At 46.7% G+C, this 26,463-nt stretch overlaps 1 protein-coding gene and 1 pseudogene across 1 annotated transcript; one reads left to right on the top strand and one right to left on the bottom strand.

Annotated features, from left to right (window-relative positions):
- Positions 1-520: 520 nt before the first annotated feature.
- Positions 521-25,186, bottom strand: LOC119450275 (cathepsin D). The gene is given in 8 exon segments (XM_037713691.2): positions 521-780; positions 1,433-1,531; positions 3,172-3,316; positions 6,233-6,624; positions 6,626-6,705; positions 7,755-7,869; positions 11,277-11,367; positions 25,064-25,186. Coding segments are annotated over 8 exon segments (1,155 nt in total). The 5' UTR covers positions 25,132-25,186; the 3' UTR covers positions 521-615.
- Positions 15,013-15,163, top strand: LOC119437915 (U2 spliceosomal RNA; annotated as a pseudogene).
- Positions 25,187-26,463: the final 1,277 nt, after the last annotated feature.

Raw genomic sequence — 26,463 nt, 5'->3', positions numbered from 1 at the left:
GCCGCCTTGAAGTTTCCGCGTCAGCCATCCGTGACGTCACGGATGTCGACGGCGTCTGCTCGGACCGAGTTAATTTATTTGCTGGTAAATATGGGGCTTCATTGCGTTCTAATTGATCGAAAGACTTAACACAGCAAGGCTCGAGAGCTTTTATTGCTCCACTGCGGCCCAACCAAACGAGAAAATACTTTGAAATCGCTGACGTGACTCTGAAGCCAAGCTTTTAAGTATTTCTCGTATACACGGATTTCACGTTGACGTCAGTCTGACGTCAACCCTCGTCGACACCAGCCTGGCGTATGCAGAAGCTGGACGTTTTCGCGCAAAAAATAAAAAAAGGAGAAGTTAGGCCTGTTCTTTTCTAGTAATCAACCTCCTATAACGTGAGGCTACCAAAAAAAAAAAAAAAAAAAAACGTTTTCAAAACTGACTTAGTGTTTCTCTTGAGCTTACCTTAACGGGTAATCTTCCCTGAAATGCCCGGTATTTGTGGGTCAGAAATGCAGAGCACGCATCGGAATATTTCGATTTATTGCATAGTTTTGCGTTCACTATCTCACGGCGCCGTAGTTTTGAAGAAGAACACAGGGCGCACACGCACGTGTGCAGGAGGATTTAGCGCGCTTTGGCAAAGCCGATTCTGTCGGCATCGCGGTCAAAGACTGTGTAGAACTTCCGCATGAAAACTTGGCCCAGGATCCACAAGGGCTTCTTCGTGCCATAGTCATCAGTAGTTCCAAAGCCGGCGTAGCATCGCACCCGGTTATCGGATGCTAGCAACTGCGTTGGGAAAAGAAGGGAGTCGTAACGATGCAATTTGCGAAACAATTGTGCGTGCACGCGGCGAGGAAATGGGGGCCCATATTCACAAAAAAAAAAGACTTACGCAAGAATTGTTTGTAAGAGAAAGTTCCAGTCAATCCCGATACTGGACGTACTATTAGCAAAGGCATCTGGCCAATGGCAAAACAAAACAACAACAACAACACTTACGAACGAACTTGAAGCTTTGGGAAACCGTCCCCATGTGTCTATTTATATTACTTTATACCATTTGGCACCTCTTGATGCCGACGTGGTGCGCACCGCAGTCACCAGCTCAGTCGAGAACAGTTTTGTGCTTGTGTAAACAAAAATAAAATCAATAGTAGCACAGTAAAAAAAAAAAAAGCACCAAACAGTGACAGAATTACAAAAAATGGCACTTGCAGACGCAATAAAGAAGTTGGCCATGCTGCTGGATTATCTGCCATGAAAAATAGCAACGAAAAATACGAAACAATGCGAAAATAATATAATTTTTGTCAGTGCTTTAGGACAATGGTAGAAGCATCATGGCACATTGGTTTCTTTTTGATTTCCACGTCCTCCCATTTTGCCCATGCTGCTCAAATAATGGTGGTCCAGTCTGTAGAAAACGCTTTCAGCTTACCTTGACTATGTAGTCGGCTCCTTTGAGTGTATGTTGTCTGCCGCCAATGGTGAATACGAGCTTCGGCAACTTGCTAACTTTCTTGCAATCCACGAGGTACTGTGGTGTTTTACAAGAAACGAAACGAGAAAGCATGAGTCATTCCACTCTGTGAAGGTGGATGACCAGCGATGCTGTTTAGCAAGTAGGCGCGTTGCTCCTCGAGAGTCCGGATGTACTATACGCGGCCTCCCCATTACGCCGACAGAAGAGAAGTGAAATTCAAAATGGAGAACGGCAAATTGTCTTTCTGGTGTTTAATAAACATTCGCGTGGACGACGGGACCACCACCCCGAGGAGCCAGAGGAAACTAGACATGCGTGACGTTTCGACGGCACCGCCACCACGGGAGAGCGAAAGGAAACTAGATACGCAGGTGCTTGGAACGCAGACAAAGAGAGGGCGGTGCGAACGTAGACATGGACGACGCGGGTCGCACAAGCGGCAAATCTTTGAGAAAGCTTTATTATCTACCTGGGAGTCTACTGATCTTGAAAATGGTACCTATTCATAACTAATCTACTCAAAATGTATATCCCAGTGATGAGACGTATGCGCTTTTGCATAGAATCAAACTATTTTGCATCAAATTCGGGATCAGAGTTTTTGCACACGCAGAACAAAAAATTGGAGGACGCTTAAGCTTTGCCTTTAAGAGTGGAACGCGATAGCGTTATCGGGACCCGTTCGCATGGCATTCTTCTTTTAGTTGGTTTCACTGCAACACAGGATGTGGAAAGGTCAGCGTACAAAAACCAAGCTTACACCGATCCCCTTAAAGTCGGCTTCACTTTTAAACAGAAATGCATTGCTGGGAAGACTTTTTCCAGTAGCAATATAAGTTGTCTTATATTAAAATTGAAGGCCCTAGGACCTTATTTTATTATTTTATAAATTGTTCGTGTGCGTGTGTGCGTGTGTGCGTGTGTGCGTGTGTGGGTGTCTGCGTGTGCGTGCGTGCGTGCGTGCGCGCGCGCGCACGTGTACATACTGCTGTCAAGTAGACCAAGCAGGAGCATACGTTGCAACATTGTTCATATGTTAACAAAATGGCAGTATAAACAAAAACATAAGTAATCGAACACAGGATCAACCTACAGGTGTAGATATAAATAATTGCCCAAAGCTAAAGTTGTAAACAAAGAATAGAATGACGTACAAATCATCGGTTACACATACCTGCTTTACAAAAAAACGTCTGTCGTAAAAGGACGCTGTTAAACAAAAAAGTGTATAAAAACGAGAACAACATTCATGAAAGTAGACTGTACGACATGCGCTTGACAGAAAATAAAAATACCAAGAGAAAAAAAGAACTGCAGCTAAATTTATGTGGACGCCTGAGATTGGCCATTACTGAATTAGCCATTAGCCATTATTGGAATTAGGTATGCGTGAGACTTCCTATATACTCACCGCATTGTTCTCAACAGGCAGCGTCCTAAACTAAGTTATAACGTCGTGTCATCGTGGGTGATGGCATTGATATTGCTATCGCATTAACACAGATTAGCGACTGCAGGCCATGGGTTCTGCGTGAGCTTCTGTTAAAAATATGCCGGTTGCAGGCATAAGGTACAGTTCAAGAGCACGATACTGCGCAGTAGGAAGCAGGACCACGAAAGTACTGATCTGAGGATATGCGAGCATCTGAGCAAAGGCGCGTATGTCTGCGCGGAAAAATATTGTATATACGCACCTTCCCGTGCTGTGTCTTCTGTGCGCCTATCACTTGGTTGATCCTGTCGATTTCTTCGCCAGGTCCTTCGATGAACGACGATCCCGAGTCAACTACAGTCCAGCAGCCGCCGACACAGAAACGTTTGTCGCTTCCAGCTTGAACCCTTGGGGCAAAGAGATTATTTGGTCAACGCGACCGTGTTACTTGTTCGTACGCAAAAAGGAATGAGAGAGAAAGATACAAGAGCAGGAGCTCCTGAAGTATATCTTGAAGTGTGTGTGTGTGTGTGTGGGGGGGGGGGGGGGGGGGGGGCATTACTATAGCATGGCACGCATGGAAAGGCCGTTACAGCTATAGCGGAGGCCCTGCCCCTCCTATCAAGATACCCAAGGGGGGCGACCACTCCCGCTACTTATCTCCCCCCCGTTCAAGAGCCTTCAAGCAGAAGGAGAGAAAGTGCATTCGCATGCGGCTAATTTCTCGATAAACGCACTAGACGTGAAGCCAGCCCATCTCCGATTTTTTTTTCCAAAAAGCATTCGGGCCCACGATGTACATATGCGGACAGTTATCTTAATTTTGTTTTGAGTGAATGTTTTCTGCTATTTCAATTTGGCGGTCAAAGGAAAATCGCCTTGTCGAAAAAAATGCATTTTTTGTGTGTGATTATGTAACGTTTCTTACAGTTCTTTTAGAAGGACATAGCAGCAGTTGGCACTCACTAGATATGATAGCTGTATACAACAATATTTATCGTTGAAAGAGTAGTTTAAGCGATATTTAATACACTTAAAAGTTGCAGAAATTGTAACAGTGCACAAGAACGTATCACACAAACGTATTTCAGCGGCGAATTTCATACCTGTGCAGTTTGTACTATAACACAGAAGAGTGACTAAAACAAAAATACAGGTTTTTCATTCATATCGGGAAACGTTAAACATGGGTCCACGCGTCCTCTCTCCTCCCAGTATTGGCTCTTTATTCGCTGCATCTCAACATATGGTATCGTGACCTTTTCCTGAGGAACGCGCTCGATTAGGTGCAGTTTCTTTCAAGGAATATAATGAGGAATTTTTCAAAATATGCCTGTAGCGGCACGACTATCGCCTCCAGAGTCGGGGAAGCAGACGGTTCACGTGCATGTAGCGCGAGAAAAAGAACAAAACAACAAGAACACGTTGTTGATGTTTTGAGGCAACAACAACAACAACACACTATAGCACTCCCGACCCGAGCGGCCGCGGTATCTGCCGCTTCCCGAGATCCCGCGGCACCATGGCTGACCGGTCTAAATAAACCCTGGCCACGAACGGCGGCTACCTCTTCGCGCCGCCTCCCCTAAATTGGAATAATATTAAGCATATAAATTAGGAGTGAAATATTTACTGTCCCCATTCCCCCTCAAGACCACTGGGGCGTTTCGTTGGTATGCTTTGTTTGCCATTGACCTGCCGCGTTCGCTAATTACATATGTCCAAAATGCTGATTCACTGGCATCTGCGAGTCTTGTGAACACTGCTAGCGTAAGAAAGTTTCTGTAGATACTTTCAGCGGAGGGTCGTGCCGAAAATAGTATCCTGCCTATTGCGACTCAGATGTTTTTTTTTTTTTTTTTTCATTTTCTTATCGCGACGTGCGCTTACTGTAACCTTTTTATATAGGCCTCCAACGAAGCTCCCAGAGAAGGAGAAAGGAGCGGCGGGGGAACGGGCGAGATGCGTTAAAAACCGTCCCCGTTTCATAATTGTCTTTGACAGCCTCTGGCACTGACCGCCGTTCAGGTGTCAGCAGATGTATAGCTAGACAGCTATACCGCGGTGAACAGCAATTTTACTTATTTTCCTTTTCGTGTTATTTAAAACTGAACAACCAATTACTGCGCGCGCGAGGGATTTGTGGTAAAATACAATCACCCAATAACCAGTCTTCTTGCATGGCCTACTGCCGCCCGACGTCAGCTGGCAGTCGGCCGGCAGTTTAAAAAAAAAAAATGGCGAGAAGGAGCACTCTTCGAAAAACGGGGGCGAACTGTCTTTACGTGCCATCTGTCATAGCTCCACGCGACACGTGTAACTGCAAAACGGGGCTGAAATGTTCGCAACTTCGTCCTATTTGCTCGTCAAGTTTGAGACGTGGTTCAGGGACCCTTTTAAGTTGGACTGGAAAAGTTTACATTTTTGCAAAGACAAAAATCAAGCCCAGCTCGATCGTTCTTAAAAGAATGTCGCTGTAATTATCGATTGCTGCTGAGTCATCATATCTGTTGGAGCTGGCACTGCCGGCAGACGCAGCTCACGCAGAAAATGCTAGTGAGCAACGAGAGGGGGCGAAGTAAAAATAAAAAAAGGCGAAATAGTCAAAATAAATTCGGAGCTCTCCACTACACGGCGTCCCTCAGAACCCGCTTTGCAGGTTCGGGGCATTACACCTAAAATTTTACATTTAATATGTTTATCTTTTAGGGCGCCTAAAGAGCAATAGATTGGTATTTTATGCATTTTTTCTGAATGGTCTGCGTTTGGGACTTTTCCACGACCCACGTAAACAACATAATTTATCGTGAACTGTAATAGCATACGCTAGAAGTTGCATTTGAGACGTTCCAATTTATTTGCCGACATTCTGCAACTTTTTGTATTCAGAGCCTAGACCTATCAGTGGTAACCCGTATTTAAATTTTCTTTTGAATGAAACAAACTTTATTCATATCGGTTGAGTGGTTGCCTAAAGAAATTATCCCTGAGTTTCTTGGTGTATGAATAAGAAAATCAGACTTGGCCGCTTAGTAAAGCTTCCTCGGGAACCTTCATGAACGTCTCGACAACTGAAGCACCCTAAACGACGTAAACTTTTCACTGTTCCTTTGAGCTGTTGCTGGTTTGTTAACATCGCATTGACGATCTTCCGCCCAATCTTCTCCTCAACCTGTCCATTTCACGGTTGTATGTCATCATTTGCAAACGCCTGTTACGCGTTTCTTACCTATTGCTTTCTCGTTTAGTCCTACAGCAATGCGGTGGCGTGTGGCGAAAATGGAACGTGCCAGTTAGTATACTGCAAGTATACTGCCGCTTACCGGTCCATCTGGAATTCCCAGTGGCGCTGCTTGGTGACCGACACGTAGTGCAAGCTGCCTGTGAAGCGTTCGTGGTTGATACCCCCGAGTACAAGTTCGCCGGCGGGGTTGGCGCTCGAGCTGCTTCCCAGGTAGAAGGAGAAGACGGATTGGGGCACCAGCTTCTGGTCCATTATGGCGTCGAACACCGGTTTCACCTTTAGCGACGACACCTTAGGGTAGGCGAGCCCGATAATGCCGTCGAAGGGAACGTCCCGCCCAATCGCTCCGTCGAACTGGTTCGGGCCGGAAGATGCCTCCCGACGCGTGCGTGATTTCGGCGAATGGCTGCGCGGGCACCGCACCGTTGCCCAGGTGCAGCGTGTCGGAGGCGAGCGCACCGCGTACCTCGCCGCTGCCGTACTTGATGGACACCGCCTTGCCGTCCGAGACGTGCGAGCTGGAGTGCGAAGGATCGTACTTCCGGCGGTCATCTGCGAACGCGCAGGCGGTCAACGCTAATTGAAGCTCATCGCGGAGAACTGAATTACGCGCAGAAAGCCATCACTTTCAAGGCAAATATGCCACATGTTCTTTCACAATGCGTTACTCGCCCATTCAAGGGCAGTAAGTAAGAGCAGTTACTATTAATGACCAAAGAGACTATTGGGAGGAAACGCGAAATGCAAAAAAGTATAGGGATGTACGAATATATGAAGTTTCGAATACGAATATATTAGTCCGCCCTATTCGATTCGTAATCGATTATAAACTTCACTATTCGAAATCGTCGAATATTCGTTTTTGTTTTAATTTAAGAGGGAATAATGCTTATTTAAGTCTACAGAGACAAAATCCGATGAAAGTAGTGACTATTCCGAATTATTACTCCGCAGCAGAGCCGTGGTTGTTGCGCAGAGGTGAACGCACGAACGGAGCAGCTAGAGAACTGCTGCTCAATAATTTCCAATCATTCAGTAAAGATTTGTACCCGTTAGACAGCCTAAAAATTTGTTGCTTTGATTTAGGTGAAATCCACATCTTACTTGGTCAGTATCAGCAAGTTTCCGTCCATTTAAAGCGGTGTGCGGTATACGGTAGTATTACACTTAGTCCCTTCAACGAACATAACATCCTGAGTACATTTAGTGGCACGCTATTACGTTGTTCGATTACTGTCGTTGTCGGGTGCACTCTTCAGATGCAATCGCCTTTTAGTTGTTTCTCTATTACAATATTCTTAGTTGACCGAATAATCCAGTTGTGAACGGCATTACTTGTGTCAAACTGCCAATAAGCATTTCTGTCCGCCAAACGAAATACCGGCAACCTTCCAATTTCATTTTCTCTAGAAATGAGAAAATGTTCATCATACGATTTGATATTCGAAAGTCGGTTGTCTAGAATATTCATATTATGTTCGAATAAAAATTTTACGTATGTCAGCACCCCTACAAAAAAGACAACATAGTTCTAAGAAGTCGGTGTTCGTTGCTAAGAATAAGTTATTAAAGTTTATGTCAGGACATCTTGTGTTACTTACGGCAGCCGTTCGTACACCGAACTGATGGGACCCAGAAGTCAGCGGAGCCCGTGTCAAAGATAATGCGGAATGTTTGACCCGGTGTACCCAGCTTCACTTCGCCGATGTAGTCCATCTGTATGTCAAAGGTCACGAATTACTGAATGGCACTCATAATGTAGAACACATCATAGAAGCCGAAATCTGTACTCTTAATTGTATAATCGGCATGTCCCCCTCAGCACAAAAGCTTTCTTAGCCCGGTATCCGAGAAAAAAAAAAAAAAACACCGAAATTTAATCGCTGTCAATGAAACAGTCATTGAATCGAAAGGCGCCAGTGCATTCTATAGATCCATGCATTTCTCATAAAAATTTTGATCTGAGGGACGGATTTGTAACGAAATTTAACCTTTTAGAGGTTGTAGTCTTACAAAAACCTTTGTGGTCGGTGGTACAGTGCAAATGCCCCCACTTATGTCGCAGGTGTTGCGTCTCAAGACGGCAAGTTCACCACTTCACCACTTCACGTGTGTCCTCGCGCCCGGCGCCGACTACTGACTGACGAAGAAAGAAGCTTCCTTCGAGGTGACAGCAACCGCCACATTCCGTGAAAGCGGTAACGACCGTCAAGGCCAGGCTTCTCAAGTCGCTACAAGCTGGCCGTCACGGAGAGCCCACGAATTGCTGCAAAGAGCCAACGTCGACGACTCCCGTGGGAAAGGCGTCGACCCCTGACTGCCGATTATCTCGTGGTTGTGTCGTATGTGGAAGCGAAGGTGCAACATCAAAAGCGGAGTCCAGCTAGGTACAGCAGACCGGCTGAAAAAGCGAGCTGGCGTCTGATTTTGGCGGACTTTCTTTATGCTAGAAGACCATCATTTATGTGGTGTTTCGCAAGAGGGCGTCTGCCAATAAGAAAGAGAGCCTTTGTATCTGCTCAGGTAGGTCTGAACCAAAGCTGTCCATTCTGTAATGACAATATAAAATGTAAAAATAAAACGCCAGAGTACATATTTTATGACATCCCTATCCCAGCAGCATTCCTTGAGAGAATGCAAAATCTCTTCAAGCTGCCGGGAGTACTATACCAGACTGTTCGATTCATGAACCCATTTCCAAAAGAAGGGGCGAATCAGTTTGCTCTCTTGAAGACTGAGTGTAGCTACCGAGTATGGGCTAGCAAGATGCAAAGTAACATACACGGAAAAGAAGCCAGGCCTCCACGAGGCACTGGAAAAAATAAGAAAGGAACTTTGATTCCCCCTGGAAATAGAGAAACGTCACTTGGCTATACTCCCAGGCATGGTGCCGAACGATTATTCTTTCCTCCCAACGACAGGTAAAGATCGTTGTTGAATTCTGAAGGACCTGATGGCCACTTACGAAGGTGCTCTCGTTGGCGACTCACATGCGGAGCTCTGGCACCGCGAGCCGCAGCCGACGGAGTATGGTGGCTTGAACTCGTCCGAAAAATGACCACTGCCTCAAATGAAAAAGCGCCTTAACCCTCGTGGTGTTGGACGCCTTGTTTGGTGCGGTTGTACGGTGATGAAGGTCGGCTGAGATCTGAGTGTTCATTAGCGGACAACACTTTATAAGATGTCCTCTCTTCCATCTGACAAAGCAAGGTGTTGCGACAAAATGGCTGGAGTGCAGCTAACAGTTCGATCATTCCGATGGACCGGGATAAATTCACTAAATTCCCTCATCTAGTTATCTAGGGAAAACGACTGCGTAAAAAGCGGACATCTTTGGTACTGTGCAGTGCGTGCTCCGACATGCAGTGTGCTTTGAATCAGTCATGTAGAATGCTGATATATATAGCAACTATCGGCGATAGAGACGTGAGACCACTTAGTCAGCTTAGTGCGACAGCCCGGTAAAGCCCAGACCACGATTTAGGCGCTCCGGCAGCGTAGGTAAGTGACCCTATGTGTGACGCCCGACTCGGAACCACGAACCCCAGAACCAGAATCCCAACATCGGAGAATGCGAACGCTACATACATGCACTACGCAGATTTTGGCCGTCAGCGAGGTCAAAGTCCGGTGCCGCTGCAGGCGAGTGTCAGCAGTCGGTGTACGCAGTTCCCTTTAGTAAAAATTACTACAGGGACCTCTGGCACCAGTGTCTATAGGGGAGTTGACAGTATTGTGGTTCAGCCTTCATAAGAACGGAGGGGGGGGGGGGGGGGGGCAGTATACATTGACTTGCCTAAACTTCGTCGGCTTCAAACGGTCACGCCTTTGCACATTGATCATTTTGAACAAAATATTGCGTTATACATGCCACATTTCTGTAATGACTACGCATGTGCGCGGGAACTTGTTGCCTTCATGTGTTTCGCAAAATATGATTTCTCCGACATTTAGGAAGACGACGCGTCATAAATACCGATACAAGAGCTCATGAAGCCACGAGCACGAAGATTGGGCAAATCCATGTACTACCCATGATTTCCGTGGTAGCTGCGCTATCGCTGTTTCATATTTTCCGCTATAATGATTTTTGTAGGACACTGCATGGCGCAATTGTTTCGCCTCAAGTTCAACGACATTTCTGCCTGGAGGGCCAGCGCCTCGAACATTTTGATTGAGATCGGTGCCATAGTGGCGCCAGTGGAAGAAAACTGAGCACCTGATCCTTGCTGGCATCATTGGAGAGCGGGACGCCCCGATCGCATGGTGTCGTCGCAAGTGAAAGAACGCACCAATTGCGTGACAGTGTAGGTGGATGGCGCATGCCGAGGAATTAGGGAGTGCGCGGCATGGCCCCTCCAATATACGTATACCGGGCGGCCCACTGTGCGCTTCGTCATTATTGACGCGTTTAATGGCGTAAATCCATGCGTCTGACCAACAGCTGAACACAGCCGATTGAACACGACGAAAGCGATGTGTGCCGCGCTGGTATCGGGCCCACGAAGTCACGTTCGTCTTAAGAACGAGCGAGTGCCGTTTTTCGAAACCCCTCGGCCTCGGAGCAGGCGCGCCGGATCACCAACAGGCTTATATCTATCATTTTGCGTTTGGTTTTGTGACTGCAAAGACAGAAGTTTCGGAAACAACTTTCTGGAATAAATAAAGAAATCAGGAGTTCGACTCTCGTTTGGGGTACGTGATGGTTTTACATGTTTTATTCTTTTACATTTCGCTTATCAGATCAAGAAACGATGGAAATCCTTCGGCGATCGTTACTCCAAGGGACCCCATGCGACGCGTTTCATAACATCTGAACTTCATTGCAGTTGAAAAAAACTTGGCAGATCACCATGCAATCCGTTAGGGTTGTGGGCATCGTCACGGTGCGTCCATGCTTCAATTTTCTTGACTCCCGAAATTTTGCCGCGGTTCGTATATGGCAGAATATCTAGTGCTCAGCTGACAAATAGATTGTTTGCGTCTATGTATCAATGCTGAGTGATCACATACTAATCACTCCGCTGCAGGAAGCAGGGCGCAGTAAATGTTCTCGGGCACGCAATGTTCGCACCGCGGGGTCACTGGTTGGGTGCAGGAAGAATATTTCACACTTTACTCACGTCCATGTGATTTTCGAGGCGTTCATGAATCGGTGTATTCGCTCTGCCAAACGAAGAAGTCCAGTTAGACTCGACCAGCATTAGGGGCACCCTGCAAAGGAAAGTGAAATTTCTACTCACAATATGTCGGCAATAACTTGGAGCTTAGATAGCTTTCTTTTCTTGTGGCTTTTCAATATGCATAGAGGTCTTGCTCTTTCATGAAGAACTGTGGTTACGATTTCAATGGAACCAGGTGCCGAAATTACGAAATTTTGTGTAATGTTTGTCGTTGCAATGGCAGATATACATCTGATGATATGTCCGAAATCACGATTGCATGCCCGCCACCCTTGAGCCACTATTCTGTCCGAAGCACTTCTTAAATTCTGTATAAGTATACAGCAATGTGGGATAAACATGTGCGTCACATAAGGTTTCTTTTTAAATTAAATTAAATTAAATTAAATTAAAATTAGAGTTTAACAAACCCATGCAAGCTGAACAATGGGCTATGAGGGTCTACGCATAGCGAAAGGCTCCGGATTAATTTTGACCCCCTGGGGTTTGTTAAAGTGCACCCAAAGCACGGTACACGACCATTTTTCATTCCGAATGCATCCGCCGCGGCTGCAAGGCGAACCCGCAACCTCATACTCATCAGCACAACACCATGGCCACTGAACCAACCCGGCGGTTGCGTCTAGCTCCTTTTGTTTCATATAGGGGCGAAATGCAAAAACACAAATGTGGAGTATCGAGGCATAGGTTTATCCTTATCTGGCTTAGAGTTATACCATCAGAGATGCACTAACGTTGCGATGATTCGGGTACAACCTTATCATTGTAAAGCATTTGGTATAGTGATGGAAGTGAGCGCAATTTTGTCACCAATGTGAAACAGTAGGGCCGAGTTGCTTAGCGGATTCCATGATTTAAATTTCTGACGTGATGCGTATGCGATGCTATGCGTCACTAAAAGCAGATGCTGCCATCTGAAATGGCGTGCCTGTTGGGTGGTTTTATAAATTTTCTTTATACCAACCTCCCTTCGGATCGTCAAAAAGCGGCGCCCACATAACATCAGTATAGTACATGTACTTGCTGCTCCCACGTAAGAGGTTTATGCAAGGCAGAAACACCGCGCTGCCGACCTGTAACAGGCCCGTGTGCATCTCCAGACGATTGAAACATTTATATTGGCAGGGGCGCCGTCTTCTGAAGTTCACACTATAAAGGGTTGAGAGTATAGGGATCGAAACGAGGCCCTATAGTCCATGGGACGTGTCGTGGGCAATGCCCACAGGTCCAGCCCACGACACGACCATCCAGAATAGAAAGCGAGAAAGGACAGATGTTCTATTCTTCTGAGCGCGTGCCTCGAGGAGCCCGAGCATGGCGCAGGAGCATTGGCCAAGTGGGACTGCAACCGAGGAAGACAAATTTGGAGCCGCTATAGAGAGCATTCGATATAAATTTTTAAATTGAAATACTTCACAGAAATTGCGTCAAGTCAACTTGCTATGAGCGATAAAGTTATTGCGTGAGTCACTCACGTCGTTTGCGTAGTGGTGCGGATCACGGCCACTAGCTAACCAGCGATAAAGCAAGAAATAAATAATTAGGACAGTTCCGGGTTTCCATTATTATTACGTGTTTATTCGCGAGTACACCAGCGAATTGGCTTAGGTATTCGTCCATCTGTCAAAGAAAACACATATATGAAGGTCTGCCCTAAGAAATAAAAATCGGCAGAACCCATTTCACGATGACTGTCGATGGTAGGGCGTTAGCATTGAATCGGTATAGCGGCGCAACGTATTGCCACCGTCCAAACGAGCTATGCATGAGGCGTGTACTACAGCGGGACTCCTCTTTCGCGCTTCAGTAAGAACACTCGGCGCCACCTAGCGCTGCCACCGTGAACCTGCGCGTGGCCTCCGAAATGCATGGTGCGCCGGAGCGTACGAACGCCGAGAAACGCGTCATGAGGCAACCGGGCTCCTCCTCGCACTTCTTTCTTGACTCGCTGCGCCGTCTAGTGGCACTGCCGATTAGTCCGCGCGTCGGTGCCTGCGAACGATGAGGATTGTTCCCTCGCTTGCCGCACACTCAGTGATGCCTAATCAAGGACCAAAGTTAGCGAGAGGTTCATTGAAGGGCGGCACATATCCTGTGCATTCTTGGCGCAACCTGGTAATGCGTCGGGTAGTCCTCCTTGAGGAACCCTTGTGACGTGGGCTCGATTTAGCTCAGCATCGGATAAACTTAAGGGATCTCTTTCGTCATTGTAGAGTGACACATTCCCAGTAGCACATATCTATATAGTTATCCAAAAGGGCGTCAAGGATGCTCGCTGAAGAGAGGCACACACCTACTGGCACGTGCCCAGTGACCGAAGTTGGCATCAAAGAGGTTCATTAAAAACTAGCACAGGCCAAGTGCTCCACGTCGGCGTCAAAGAGTTTCTTCGAACAGGCGTGCTTACCCGGTACCGCATGTCGGCGTGCAAGAGGTTCGTTGAAGAGCAGCACGTATGTACATACTTCCACATGCTCAGTGATACAACATGGTCCGATGGTTGGTTTCGAATCATGTTACCTCAGCACAGCAGCCCGATGCGCTAACCATTCGAGCACTAATCTAGATAGGCGGGAAAACGGTTAGATACGAACACACATAGATACACATAGTAGATACAAACATAAATAGCCCCCGGAAAGTGCGTGAACTACCCTAAGAATGTTAACGCATTAAAAAACCAGATGTTGTTGAAAAAAAATGTTTGTTACAGTTTTTTCAAAAAGGACTGCTTACTACACTGTGATCTTAGCCCAAAATTCGTGGGGCCGCAACATTCATATGGAGACGGATTACCAGCGAAGCTGTTTAGGCTGCAACATTATGAAATCATACTTTTTTTTTTCATAAACCACCGCACTACACCGGCACCAGCGCCGCCGCGGTCACCGCACCTCCCACGAATCTGCCGTAACCGCTGTTGCAGCCGCCCCGGCACCTTCGACGCGTACGTGTGACGTTATAACCACAGAATCGCAGGCCACGTGCACAGGTGCCGTTGCCACACTCTTGCCCTCAAATAGGATTTTTAGAAAATTAAGCGGATGAAGGCCAACTTGCTACACTAAGTGCACTCTCTCTCTCTCTCTGTATATATATATATATATATATATATATATATATATATATATATATATATATATATATGAACGAGAAGAAAGGGAACCCAGGGGCCCGATTTTTATTAAACATATCATAAGAAGCCAACAAACAACGACACCATGGACAACATAGTGGAAGTTACTTGTACTTACTAAGTGAATTAAAGAAATGATAAATTAATGGGAATGCAAATGGATGAAAAAACAACTTGCCGAAGGTGGGGAATGATCCCACGTCTTCGCATTACGCGTGCGATGCTCTTACCAACTGTGCTACCGCGGTGCCGTTTGCCCATCTACTTTCTGGGGTATTTATGTTTTACTACTAGAATTATCCCTGGGAGTGTTATCCAGCGGCACCACTCACAAACCTTGGTGGCATGTGGAACATCCTTTCTGCTGCAGGCGTCAAGAGTACGTGATCTTTTTGGGTGAAGGCAACTGGTCGATAAACCCACATATGCTACCTCAAGGCATCAATGTTGCCGGATTCGAGACGCTCGTTATGTAATGAACGAGAACAAAGGGAACCGAGGGGCCCGATATTATATATATATATATATATATATATATATATATATATATATATATATATATATATATACAGTGTTTCTCTTACAAGATATTAAACTTATTCTTGGAAGTTGGCCGAGTGCTTGAAGCCTGCTTCCCCACCGCCGCGGGTCGGCCCGGTATTGCACTACCTCCGGGATCCGTCCCCGCATTCCTGTCCACGCGCCATGATACAGACGTAAGCCGACCAGCAATAAATCAATCAATCAATCAATCAATCAGTCACGCAATCAATCAATCAAATTATTTTTCTTGCCATTTCAACGCATTGGTTTCACTTCAGACACAGGCCCTCTGTGGTATACACCGAAATCTTCTGGGTCCCCACTAATGAAACGATAAAAAAATATTGCTTAGTCATCAATAGCATTCGCAAGTTCATTTAAGATCAGTGGCTGCACGGGCCACGTTGTTGTTGCCGTGGCTGCAGCAGCTTTCTAATTAATAACTTTAGGACACATTTCGCAATTACCGAATTGAAGTCGATCATCGCTCATGGCGCCGCCACTTAGTTTGAAATTTGGTACTAACGCTTGTTTTGAGATATCCGTTCCGAAACTTGCGGCCACCGCCACCTCTGCCGTTTTAAATGGTGGTCGAATATTTTTTTTAAATCAAGGTATGAATTCTGGAATTTGATATTCGATTTCTTCGAATATTTGACTATGACCGAATATACCAGGTTACTGCGATTACAGGAGCCACTCTGCCATGGAAAAGTATATCCATGCATATTGTCCATTGTCTACTTCAGGTGGCCGTCGTGAGACAATCACCAACTGCGGCAACCTTTCACTTTTTTGCTAATTTAAAAGCTGCCAAGCTGAATGAACCTTCAAATATAGCATCTAAGGGGATTATATAAGTTTTTCTTTGACCACACTACCTCTACATGTTTTCTTTTTACACTTGTAGAAGCAAAAATATTTTCGTTATTCGATTCGATACTTGAATGCCCCATTTTTCGAATATTCATAATCGATTCGGAAATTAAGCGATTCAAACACTCCTACTCTTTTTTTATCCAGTACATTCGGCTAGACACGAACATTGAGCAAATTTCGAATGTTCGATTTACGATCCAGATACGACTCTAACAACAAACACTACTCTCTCCATACTAGAAAATTCCAATATTTACACAGCCCTATGCTAAGGTTTAGTTCCCCGGTTCGCACCCATGGATCTTCGAGCGACAGTGGAGGGAGTTTGCTCGGTATATTAACGCGAGAGCGTTAAGGGCCTCGTGTCGCAGAAAATCCGGCGTCGGTGTGTGGCGTCGGCGTCAGCGGCTGAGAAAATCATCCCGAACCACCCCGACCACGCAGCCCCTCCACGTGGCGCAGAGGCGTTAGTGAACTAATTGAATTTCTCAAAGTAAAATCTCTCAGAAAAAATCGTAAAGTATACGATTTAACCACAACCTACAGACATGATAGAGTCGGAATGTAATTTGAATGTACGAGAAAACATAATTCTGTTACGAGGAAACTCAAGCACAAACCCCTTTTCCAGCACTTCTACCATACCAACAGCGGCGCGCCCCGGTATGTTACTTGCAAAAAGACCACCCCGGTGGCGCTCGCTTACTCGGCAGCGTAAAACGGCAGCGGCGCGCAAACAAATACTAAAAAAAGAAACACTAAGTCGAAATTCTGCTTCCAACAGTCACTAGAATTTGACTTTCTCTCTCAAATGCAACAAATTTAATAAAAATCGGTCCAGTGGTTATCTCATAAAAGCGTTTCTGCGTTTTACATGCATTTGAATAGGAGGCATCGGAGTTCTGCCCGAGCTGGAGCTTGCTCTTAATTGCATGTGCGAGATATGCTCAGGCGGAGCAATTGTGGGCCCAGACTGCCAGGTTAACCTTCCTGAAACAATTCCATCACCTTCACTACGACCAATTAAAACAAATTTCCGTTGACTGCTAGCAACCTGCCGAGCATGACGCAGAAAAAGATAGAAACCACTGGAATATTGATCCCAGTTATGATCACCGGAATAGGTGAAGACAAACACATGCGCACCCGCGCCTATAGCAAATCGAGGAAGGAGGCTTACTGGAGGGTACAGAATCGAACCTATTGCATACGTCGACTCTGCGTGTATTTCGAAGTATGTTTTCTTTAAAAAATTTTTTTCCTTCAAAGACCATTGATCGTTTTCAACGTGGTGCTGCTCAAGTGTGATTTATCAGGCGACACTTAAAAAAAAGTTAATCAACAAATAATAACGGTTTGCCACGTTCACGGCTGCTTATTGCGCCCATCTGACGAAATAATACAGCTGCATTGACGCACTTGGAGCACCCAGTTGCTATACCATTTTATAAAGTTGAATGATTGAGTGTAACGTCATAAATATTCACAGACGGTTTCGGGAACGCCGTAGTGCAGGTTCCTGGATTGTTCCTCGCAATATCCGCTCGTTTAGACGCGTGCACACTCAAAGCTAACGAAACGAGTGTTTTCACATGCCGCCTCCACCGAAATGTGGCCAACGTGACCGCAGTAATCTAACCGGCTGGTTTTGGCGCGCAAAACTCCGGAACTTCATTTGTTCTATCTAACCGGCGACCTCATGGTCAGTACCAGTACGCCATAGTCACTGTGCCACTGCTATGTGCGAGCTCGTTGCACAATGCAGTTTCCAGAAACACGCGCTCGCGCTTCAAGCTTCGTAAAAACCGTTGTCCTGTCGCTATAAGCATTTCTCGCAACACATTAGGGAGATTTAAATTTTTCGTACGCAAAGTTTGAGGACGTAAACCACCGGGCTTACAAGAGAACCCCAAAGGAGTACAAAAGAACGCAAGCCGGGCGCGGCGGTTTGCTTACGCAAAGGTCCCTTTGGGTACACATTGCAAACCCCCGTTTACGTACGCAAAATCTAAAACTCCCCATTAATTAGCCGCCGTCACCACATATTTCTTGCGTGTTAAGTCACAACATGTCTCGCCTCACCAGTCATCCTCCTATATGCGCTAAACAATTCGAACAACCAGCTGTTCGTGTTTTTTCGTTGCCCGCAAATGTAGCGCGTTGCTGTAGCAAAGCCGCGATATCGGTATTTTTGCCTGCCGACATACTGAGAAAGTGCTAGCGATATGAATATCTAAGTCATCAGGGGCCGTATTATATGATGACTCTTTTCTTTCTATTCTTGTCATTTGTTGTCTGCCATCGCAGCGAGTGTCCGATGTCAGCGATAACGAAGACCTGGCATCGTGCCAGCCAACGACGAAGTGCATGTCCTGTGTGCATCTCCTTACGGAGATGAACACAATTGCAATAAAACTGAATCGAAAACTAAAAAAAAGAAAAAAAATTCTAATAGAATCATATTATCTAACGATTCTTTACATTTTGTATCGTTTCAGCCCTTTGTCATTGGTTCACACGAAGCCGCGCATCCGCTATCGCCGACATCGGCCACTCAGTGGTACTGGTGACAAGACATTATTAATTTCTTGTCACCCGTACCGATCATCCGTACCGTACTTTCGTCCTATTCTATTAGAATCGGAAAAAAGGAATCCTTGCGTAATATGGCCCAGAATGCGGTCAAGTGCAATGGACCAGCTAACTACAGCCACTATTAACAGTCTGAAGCGAGATAGATACGGCAGGAATAGGAGCCAAATCGCGAGTTGCAAGTCACGCTGCCGCGAGAGCGCACCGCGAGTGTGAAAATGATCGCAAACACGAGAAACGCGCAAACGAGAAATCTCGCAAACATGGTGACTTTTCGCGTAAGATATTTTTCGTCTGGTACTTGTTTTTGCTTCTTTATTTGTCCCACCGATCTCGGTGATAACGGTGGCACGGTGGCGTGCGAGCCAGTGACGAAAAGCAAGATTAGTTCATAAGGAAAAGAAAGGGGAGAAAGTGTTCCTGGAGGCACCAACTCATGCGCAAACATCTCAGCATCGTGGTTAAAGAAGCGGACATGCGGGTTCCAGCTGTCAGCCATATTAGGCAGTTTTAGTTGGGCGTCCGCAACAGCTCTGCGTACGCAGCAAACCAAGCGCAGGCGACAGTGCGCATGCGCTGTACGCAGGAGCACACACGGTATCTTGCGTGCGCCCGCAGCTTTTCAAATAAAGCCCCTATATATAAAGGGGCTTTATTTTCAAAAGCTGCGTAGCGTCCTCTGCGGGCTCTGCGGCCGTTGCGAGACGTTAGAGTGTTTTAGCTGAGCGCTTGCTGTCCGCTCCACCAGCTCCTACTCGACGGACCAGCTCAACCTGGTCAACCGAGCGAGAAGGGCAGCTAAGGCCGCTGGACTCCTGGACTGAGGGGACCACCCACTGCAGAGCGGAGGAGCTACCTACGCTCGCGTGCTCTTTCGATTAAAGTTTATTCTCTCTCTCGCTCTCTCCAGCTTAGCGGGAACGCTATTGCGCTTGCGCACAACGCTCATACCGGCAGCGGAACGAAGACCGCATCCCTCGCTCCGCTACAAAGCCGACTGAGCGGACCGTGACAGCGTGTCTACTTGGCCTCTTTGTCGTTTTGCAGCCGAGTTGATAGCACGTCGCTCGCGTCTCGGCAAGACGCACTTATCAAATGCGAAATCTACGCAGTTCCCTGCAGCATCTTAGAGCGTGAAATCTGAGCGGAGGGGAGAGTAAGCGGCACTGTGCTAAAACTGTCTGTTCTCGCGTGTCCACGAGAGCGTAATTTTTGATGTCGTGCTGGTGGCTGATATTGGCTACACAGTTTCAGAAGTTGGCGTATTGCGGCGCTGAGTAGAACATTACCGTGCAAGTCAGCAATACACTTCTCAACTCTTTTGCGTCGCCTGCGTACGCACGACCTCGCGCGCTGCGTACGTGGATGATTACGGACGCCCAACTAATACTGTCTATTATCACATTTGGCGTTGCCCGCACCGTGTGGGCTAAACCATGGCTAAACTATTCGTCGTACGGCGCTCTGTGCGTCCGTACGCGTGTATGCAGTGGCAGCGTTTGTCAACGTTACACGATACGTGTCCCACTTCACGGATCCACTAACTGGCTCCCACCGTCGGGCTGGCATCTAGGGGACGTAAAATAAGTGGTGCTTCGAGACCCACTGCGTCCGCTGCTTACGGACATCGAAGCCAGCGTCGCCCTATTGCTCCAGCTACCGGCCACAGCTCGACCTCTTCCATTCAGCCATTGCGGTGTCGTGCCTCCTGTTGACTCGTTTCTGTGCGTGTTCCCCCGGTCGGTGAAACTTGGACAAGAACTGTGACCCCGGCGATTCACCGAATACTAAAAGGAACTGTCGTCGCTACCATCATCGCCAGCGCTCTGCCGACAGTAACGTACGAGGTAAGCCCCAGCTTGCGAGGGTGGCGCGTGTTCAAGGTTATCTATTGAGTTTATTGTGTGTCTGTTGAGTACTGGCACGCGCTAGCTTTATTTTTCGCTACATTGGCAAATTATGTGAGGTTAGCTCTGTCTACGTTAGCCCGACGTTCCATGTACACATCTTCTCTCTGATGGAAGCGAAGAGGACAGGGCAGGAGTGAGGGGTGCTGCGTGCGTATATAGGTTTAGGCATAGTAAACACTAGGCATGCTAGCCAATCATAGTCCTCTTCCGATTGCTTCAGGGACATTGACCTTTTCTGGGCCGGTATTTTGTAGCGATGCCTTTAAAGTAATAATGCCTTTTCGCGCTTATCGCGCTTTGTCAGTGGTCGGAGTGACGGTCCGCTCGCGTTATCGACGGGATCCGCCGGCCGTGAGCGGTGGATGATAAGACTAGAGTAGAATAAGTCATAATGCCTCGCTACAAAATCGCGGCCCTGAATGCTGTAGCGTCCCGACGTCGATATTGTGTCAAGCTATAGCCTGGGCGCAATAAGAGTGCTCTTGATCGAAATGTGGTTTCATGGAAACAAACGGCACCCAAAATTGTTTCGCCAGCTTCATCTAGCCCCAATGAAGAACTGACGTTGCCTTAATTCAGCTTCGCCGGTTGGCCGCGCTGTGGTACAAGTAGGTGGCCACGTTTTTTTCCTTGTCGTTCTCCTGTCTTCCTCATCTATCCGCCTTTTCTGTTCGCCACGACAGCAAAATTTTGAGGTATACCTTCAGCCAGCGCCTCGTTCGACACGCCACCCATCTTGATCGAGTATGTCGTGGACAGCTCACGCGCTGACTTTGGTCATGCACGTGTTTTCTGCTTACCTAGGTACTTACACGGGGGTTGTTTAATAGCATTTGATACATGCAGAGTACTATCGCGCTCAGTATGAGCTACACCGCGGGAGCGCGTGGCCAAGCGCACTGTAAGGTTATACAGTGGCGCCGATCGGGACATGTTTTCGAGTTATCAAGGGAGGGTTTGGCCATAGAGAAAGGAATAGGGCCCAGCGGCCGAATTGACTACAGCGTGCCAAGCGGTCGGCGTCAATCACTTCCGGTTTCGGGCGCGCGTATTTTGAACGCAAGCTAGCACGCCGGCTGCGCCCCCCCCCCCCTTTTTCCTTTTTTTTTTTTTTTTGCTCTTCGTGCAGAATCGGTTTATTATTTAGTAAAAATGATTGCGAACGATCTCGTAAAGTCCCATCGAATCTGTGCCACGTGCAATTTCACAAAGTAGACGCAAGACATTTTGTGCAATGAGGAAATATTTATTTTGCTCTATATAAAAGCTCGTTCCGCGCTTTTTGTGCGTTCATCCAACGTTGTAACCCCAGCAGGTAACGCCGTAGTTCCTGTATGAAGCTCCACCGGACGGCACCAGCTGAAAAAAAGTAAATTACAAGCATGTTACATTTACAAGCACGTAACAGCATGTTACAAGCATGTGTCATTTTGGTATTTAGACATAGCAATACTGCGCGTAGAGGCGAAACGTGCGAAAGCGGTGAATGGGCGGCATTAAAAACAAAAGAAATTCGCTTTTACATACATGGCGTAGAAAATACCCGACTCATCTCAAACAATACCATAAAATATGAAAACATCTGATTTCCAAGCGTTCCCCCATTTCCTGCACTTTGGCAGCACAAATACACGGGCGACTTCGCGTTTCCAAAACTGGGCCTCGGGCGACGCGACAGTACGCTACGTACATAGAGACGGACGCAACAGGCACTCAAGAGAAATGCGTAGGTGCAATGCCTTTTTTCAGTCCTTTAGAAGACGGAATTTTCGAATTACAAGTTTCTGATATGTTCGTCGGCGTTATCTTTCGCGCGTTCTGCCGGCGCCAGCAGCACATGTGCACCCCATGTTATCACTCTTGGCAATCGCCCATCGCGTTTTCAACAGGCGTGAGTACCGAAAGAAGGTATATGTTGTTGCGGAGCCACAAAAACGTCACACACTAGTCCCTCTATAGATTCATTACACGCCAAACTAACTTTATCACCACGGCCGAGCTGCTTATCGCTAACTGCGTCACAGCGCGCTGTGCGGCCAGCGTGCCTCAAAAGTACCCCAGAAAGTAACGAAATTACTTTTCAGTAATGTCTGGCGTCAGAGAAAGCCACACAAACTTTGCCTAGCAAGATGCACTAGACTACGCACCACGGTCGAGTTAGTTCTCGCTAACTGCGCCCTGTGTGGCCAGTGTGGCTCAAAAACCGAAATAAGTTACCATAATCCCCTAGGAAGCGTTGGAAGCATGTCTCAGCACGATTCATTTACTCAAATTAACTGCGCCAGGACGGCCGAGCTGTTTTTCGCTAACTGCGTCTTAAGTCTCGGTCCCGTGCCGTAACCCTAATTGCGTCGTAGACTGTGAAACAAGATTTCTCACCTTGCCGTAGTCCAATAGTGCAGTGGTGTCTTGTCCCAGTGCAGAAGGAACGCAAGAATACGCCGGGAGCCCACGAAACCAGGCTACTTTTAAAAAAAAAGCGGGACAGACAGGTCGCCGCAGGCGAGCGCTCAAGCGCGCGCGCGGCCGCACTCGCTGACTTCGGGGGAGTGTCTGGCGGATGACGCATGTATCTGGCGCGTCATGACCTGTGGCTAGGTAAGGCAAGGAAAATAAGTCGCAAAGCTTAAGTTCATTTATACGCAAAACGTTTTAGTTTTCGCAGCAAAGAATTTAAAAAATAAACCAATGCCTGTTAACTTAAGTTCACTTTCTTTTTTTTCGATGCTCGCGGCAGCTAACGTTCGGTGTCAAAAGTATAGCGTGACGTATGGTGACGTGTTTCCTGTTGCCAGTTTTTGCCGAGTGTCCCCTCTTGTTGAATATCTTTCTCTATGGTTTGGCTGTTCGTGCGCATCGCCTCCATTTGCTTGCTTTCACCCTTGCCCTCCTTTATTTGAAGAGCCAGGCTAGAGATCACCTGTTTTGTGAAGCTCGACTTGTCGAGTACGACGTTTGGGCGTCAAGCCACGGCGATTGTTTTCATTTTCGAAGCTGAGGCTCTATTCTGAGGCACTATTCACGACACGCATGGCGGCTGCACGGCCGCCATTATCCGCCATCTTGGCTCTCTCATTGGCTGTCCAGAGGTCACGTGTTTCGAAATTTGTGCCGGGAAACGGAAGTTTTGCAAAATGCAATTTTGCGTTTTCGTCAGAATGACGAAGCGTGACGTGGAGCTGCAAGTTTTATCGACTAATACTTATTTGTGGTCCTTGGCACCTATATTGCAACTTTAGCGCTTTAAAAAGAAAGTGGACGGTAGCGTGCAGAAACTCGTGCAATGCATCTGCAAATTCGCGAATATGTGGTGGCGTTCCAAGATAGCCGGCATGTCAGTTGTTGATTGGCTTAAAGAATATCCCGTGAAGAGCGTCACAGGAAGGGCCGTTTCGTAAACGTAAATTTGTCGTTGCGTGACGTTGCACTGGGCCGCCATTGCAGAGATTTTCCGCCATAATTTGTGGTGCGACGAGCCGCGCGAATTATGGTAATGAGCGGCCATGTGCAATGGTAGTCGAGAGGCATGCGTATCGCCGCATTTTCCTTGTCATTTGGCCCCATGAAAATCTTTTGTTCACAACGCGTGCTCATAGCATTTGTATCGCTCTCGGGTGGTGTTGGCATTTATGTTTTGAACCATCATTTTTATTAAAAACACGTTTATTTGAAATAATATGGGTTGAAACTAGTAAACTTCTTGCGACTTTTTGCACTTTTCGCTACTGCGTTTGTATTGTATTCAATATGTCTTTTCACGTCATCAAAGGCTATGACAACGGCGACTTTTTAATTTATAAAAATTTAAAGTAATAATGCCTTTTCGCGCTTATCGCGCTTTGTCAGTGGTCGGAGCGACGGTCCGCTCGCGTTATCAACGGGATCAGCCGGCCGTGAGAGGTGGATGATAAGACTAGAGTAGAATAAGTCATAATGCATCGCTACAAAATCGTGGCCCTGGTCTATAAACCGGGTAATATCGTTGCATCTTATAAAAACTCTCTGGTTCTTTTTTTTCTTTTTTGCAATTGTTCGGACATTCCTGCTGTTTTTCTTTTTTCGACTTCTGTTGCAAAGACGCACACAGCTCTTACGGAGACTTATCCCCTGCCTGTACCTGTTTTTCTTAGAGAGTACATTTCAGTCGTGGGCCATTAAACATTGATTTTCCTTGATTCCACGCATTTCATTTTTACTTCTCGTTGCGCCGACTGGCCTATCTTCGTAATGAAGACGGAGGAACCTCATTTGAGCAAATAGGCGAAAAACATTGTGCTGAAAAAAACACGAACGTTATATCACGCCGATCACGTAGCATTTATTATGTAGCGTTAAATTTCAATTTAGTTGCTTTTTTAGTGCTAGAAGGGTACAGAGGAACTTTTCTTGCAGGCATTTCTTTCTGCTCGAGTTGAAATTCTTGCGAAAGCGAGCAAGGTGTGAATGTTAATTATTGATCCTACAATTTAGTTAATGACGATGCCCATTTCTCAAATCAATTTTTACGCTGACTGCATATCTTTTTTTTTAATTACGAATATATAAAAGCATGGTTGCGCATCACGAACATTGAAGAAAAGCGATTTTGTGCCTCCCATACCGCGGTAACTTTTTTTTTTTTTTTTTTTTGCTTTGCCGCTGTGAGTGAAAGTTTGATTCCAAGTTACCTGAACTGGCACGAGGCAGTGCCGATCAGGGACAACGCAGTGATGAATGCCAACTCGGCGCTCGTCATCTTGGCAGTGCTGTTCTCTGCGCCGTTTGGATGAAGACTGCCGCTCTCGTGCAGTTTTCCGTCGAGCGAAGCCTCCACGTGTTGTCACCGGGTGCCTCGCAGCAATGTCTTATCGCCGAGCTTAGTCAGGCCACTCACACACTTCGTGGAGGAAGCCATGCATTTCGTCGGCTATACTTATATTTTGTGTTGTGCTAAGCTTCAAGTTGTCTACCTTGATAAAAGTTGAAAATGCCCCCCTATATTGCTTAGGGGTGACTCTAAAAAAGGGCAAAGGGGGAGGCCACCCACCCCCTCCCCCATCGCCACCCTTCTATCACCATGGAGTTCCAAGTGATGAAAATCGCGGGATCGAATCCCGGCCACGGCGGCCGCATTTCGATGGGGGCGAAATGCGAAAACACCCGTGTACTTAGATTTAGGTGCACGTTAAAGAACCCCGGGTGGTACAAATTTCCGGAGTCCCCCACTACGGCGTGCCTCATAATCAGAACTGGTTTTGGCACGTAAAACCCCATAATTTAATTTTTTTTCAAGTGATGAAAAGCGCCCTCCTTCACCTCCAACGAAAATTGAGAAATGAAGGCGTCCTTCATTACGCACTCTGCCAGCGCTTCGGGACGTCAAACTCCACAACCTCGGCTACTCAGTGGTGTTTCTTCTCATTTCGCTCCCACCTACGGCAGGAATATATTGGTCGCTCTTAACACGGCACCTTAGATTTCGGAATCCATGCCTGTAGCTGCCGCAACTGAACGTCGATCCTTACAGGCGCTTCTTATTATTTCGTTACCAGGCCACAGGAAACAGACCAACTCTATTGAGAACTTTTTGGCACGTTGTTAAACACTGCCGTCGGAACATTTCTATCAGCGGCGCCATATGTACCGCACGCACGCCTAGTGTATCTTCTATGAAAACAGCTTTAGGCCTTCCACCTCTTCGTTCACACAGGAAGCTGTCTCGTGTAGCCCTTTTTCATAAATTCTATCCCAATCTGCAATTAAAACAGTCTTCTTTCGAAGCAATCCTACGTATCGAACAGATTTGATCATCATGTTGCTTTCTCCCGTACAAAGTTCTTTTATTACTCTTTTTTGATGCGAAAGCGTCAAATGGAGGCCCATTGAGCGAAAAAGCCGGCGTCTGTAGTCTGTAGCAGCGAAACGGCACCTAATACTCCTGTCACACAGGCACCCACGAACTCCGTTGAGCAAGAAACTCCCTATAATTGAGATTTACGGCAATGGCGTTGCGGCCATGCTATACACGGCACAGTGCGAACTTTCGACGGGCGCCGCATGGGACAGAAACGGCGCTGCTGCGCTTACT

This window comes from Dermacentor silvarum, chromosome 1 (assembly GCF_013339745.2).
Source record: "Dermacentor silvarum isolate Dsil-2018 chromosome 1, BIME_Dsil_1.4, whole genome shotgun sequence".
NCBI lineage: Eukaryota > Metazoa > Arthropoda > Arachnida > Ixodida > Ixodidae > Dermacentor > Dermacentor silvarum.
The sequence above is the reverse complement of the archived record's forward strand: the minus strand, read 5'-3'. Positions and strand labels throughout refer to the sequence as shown.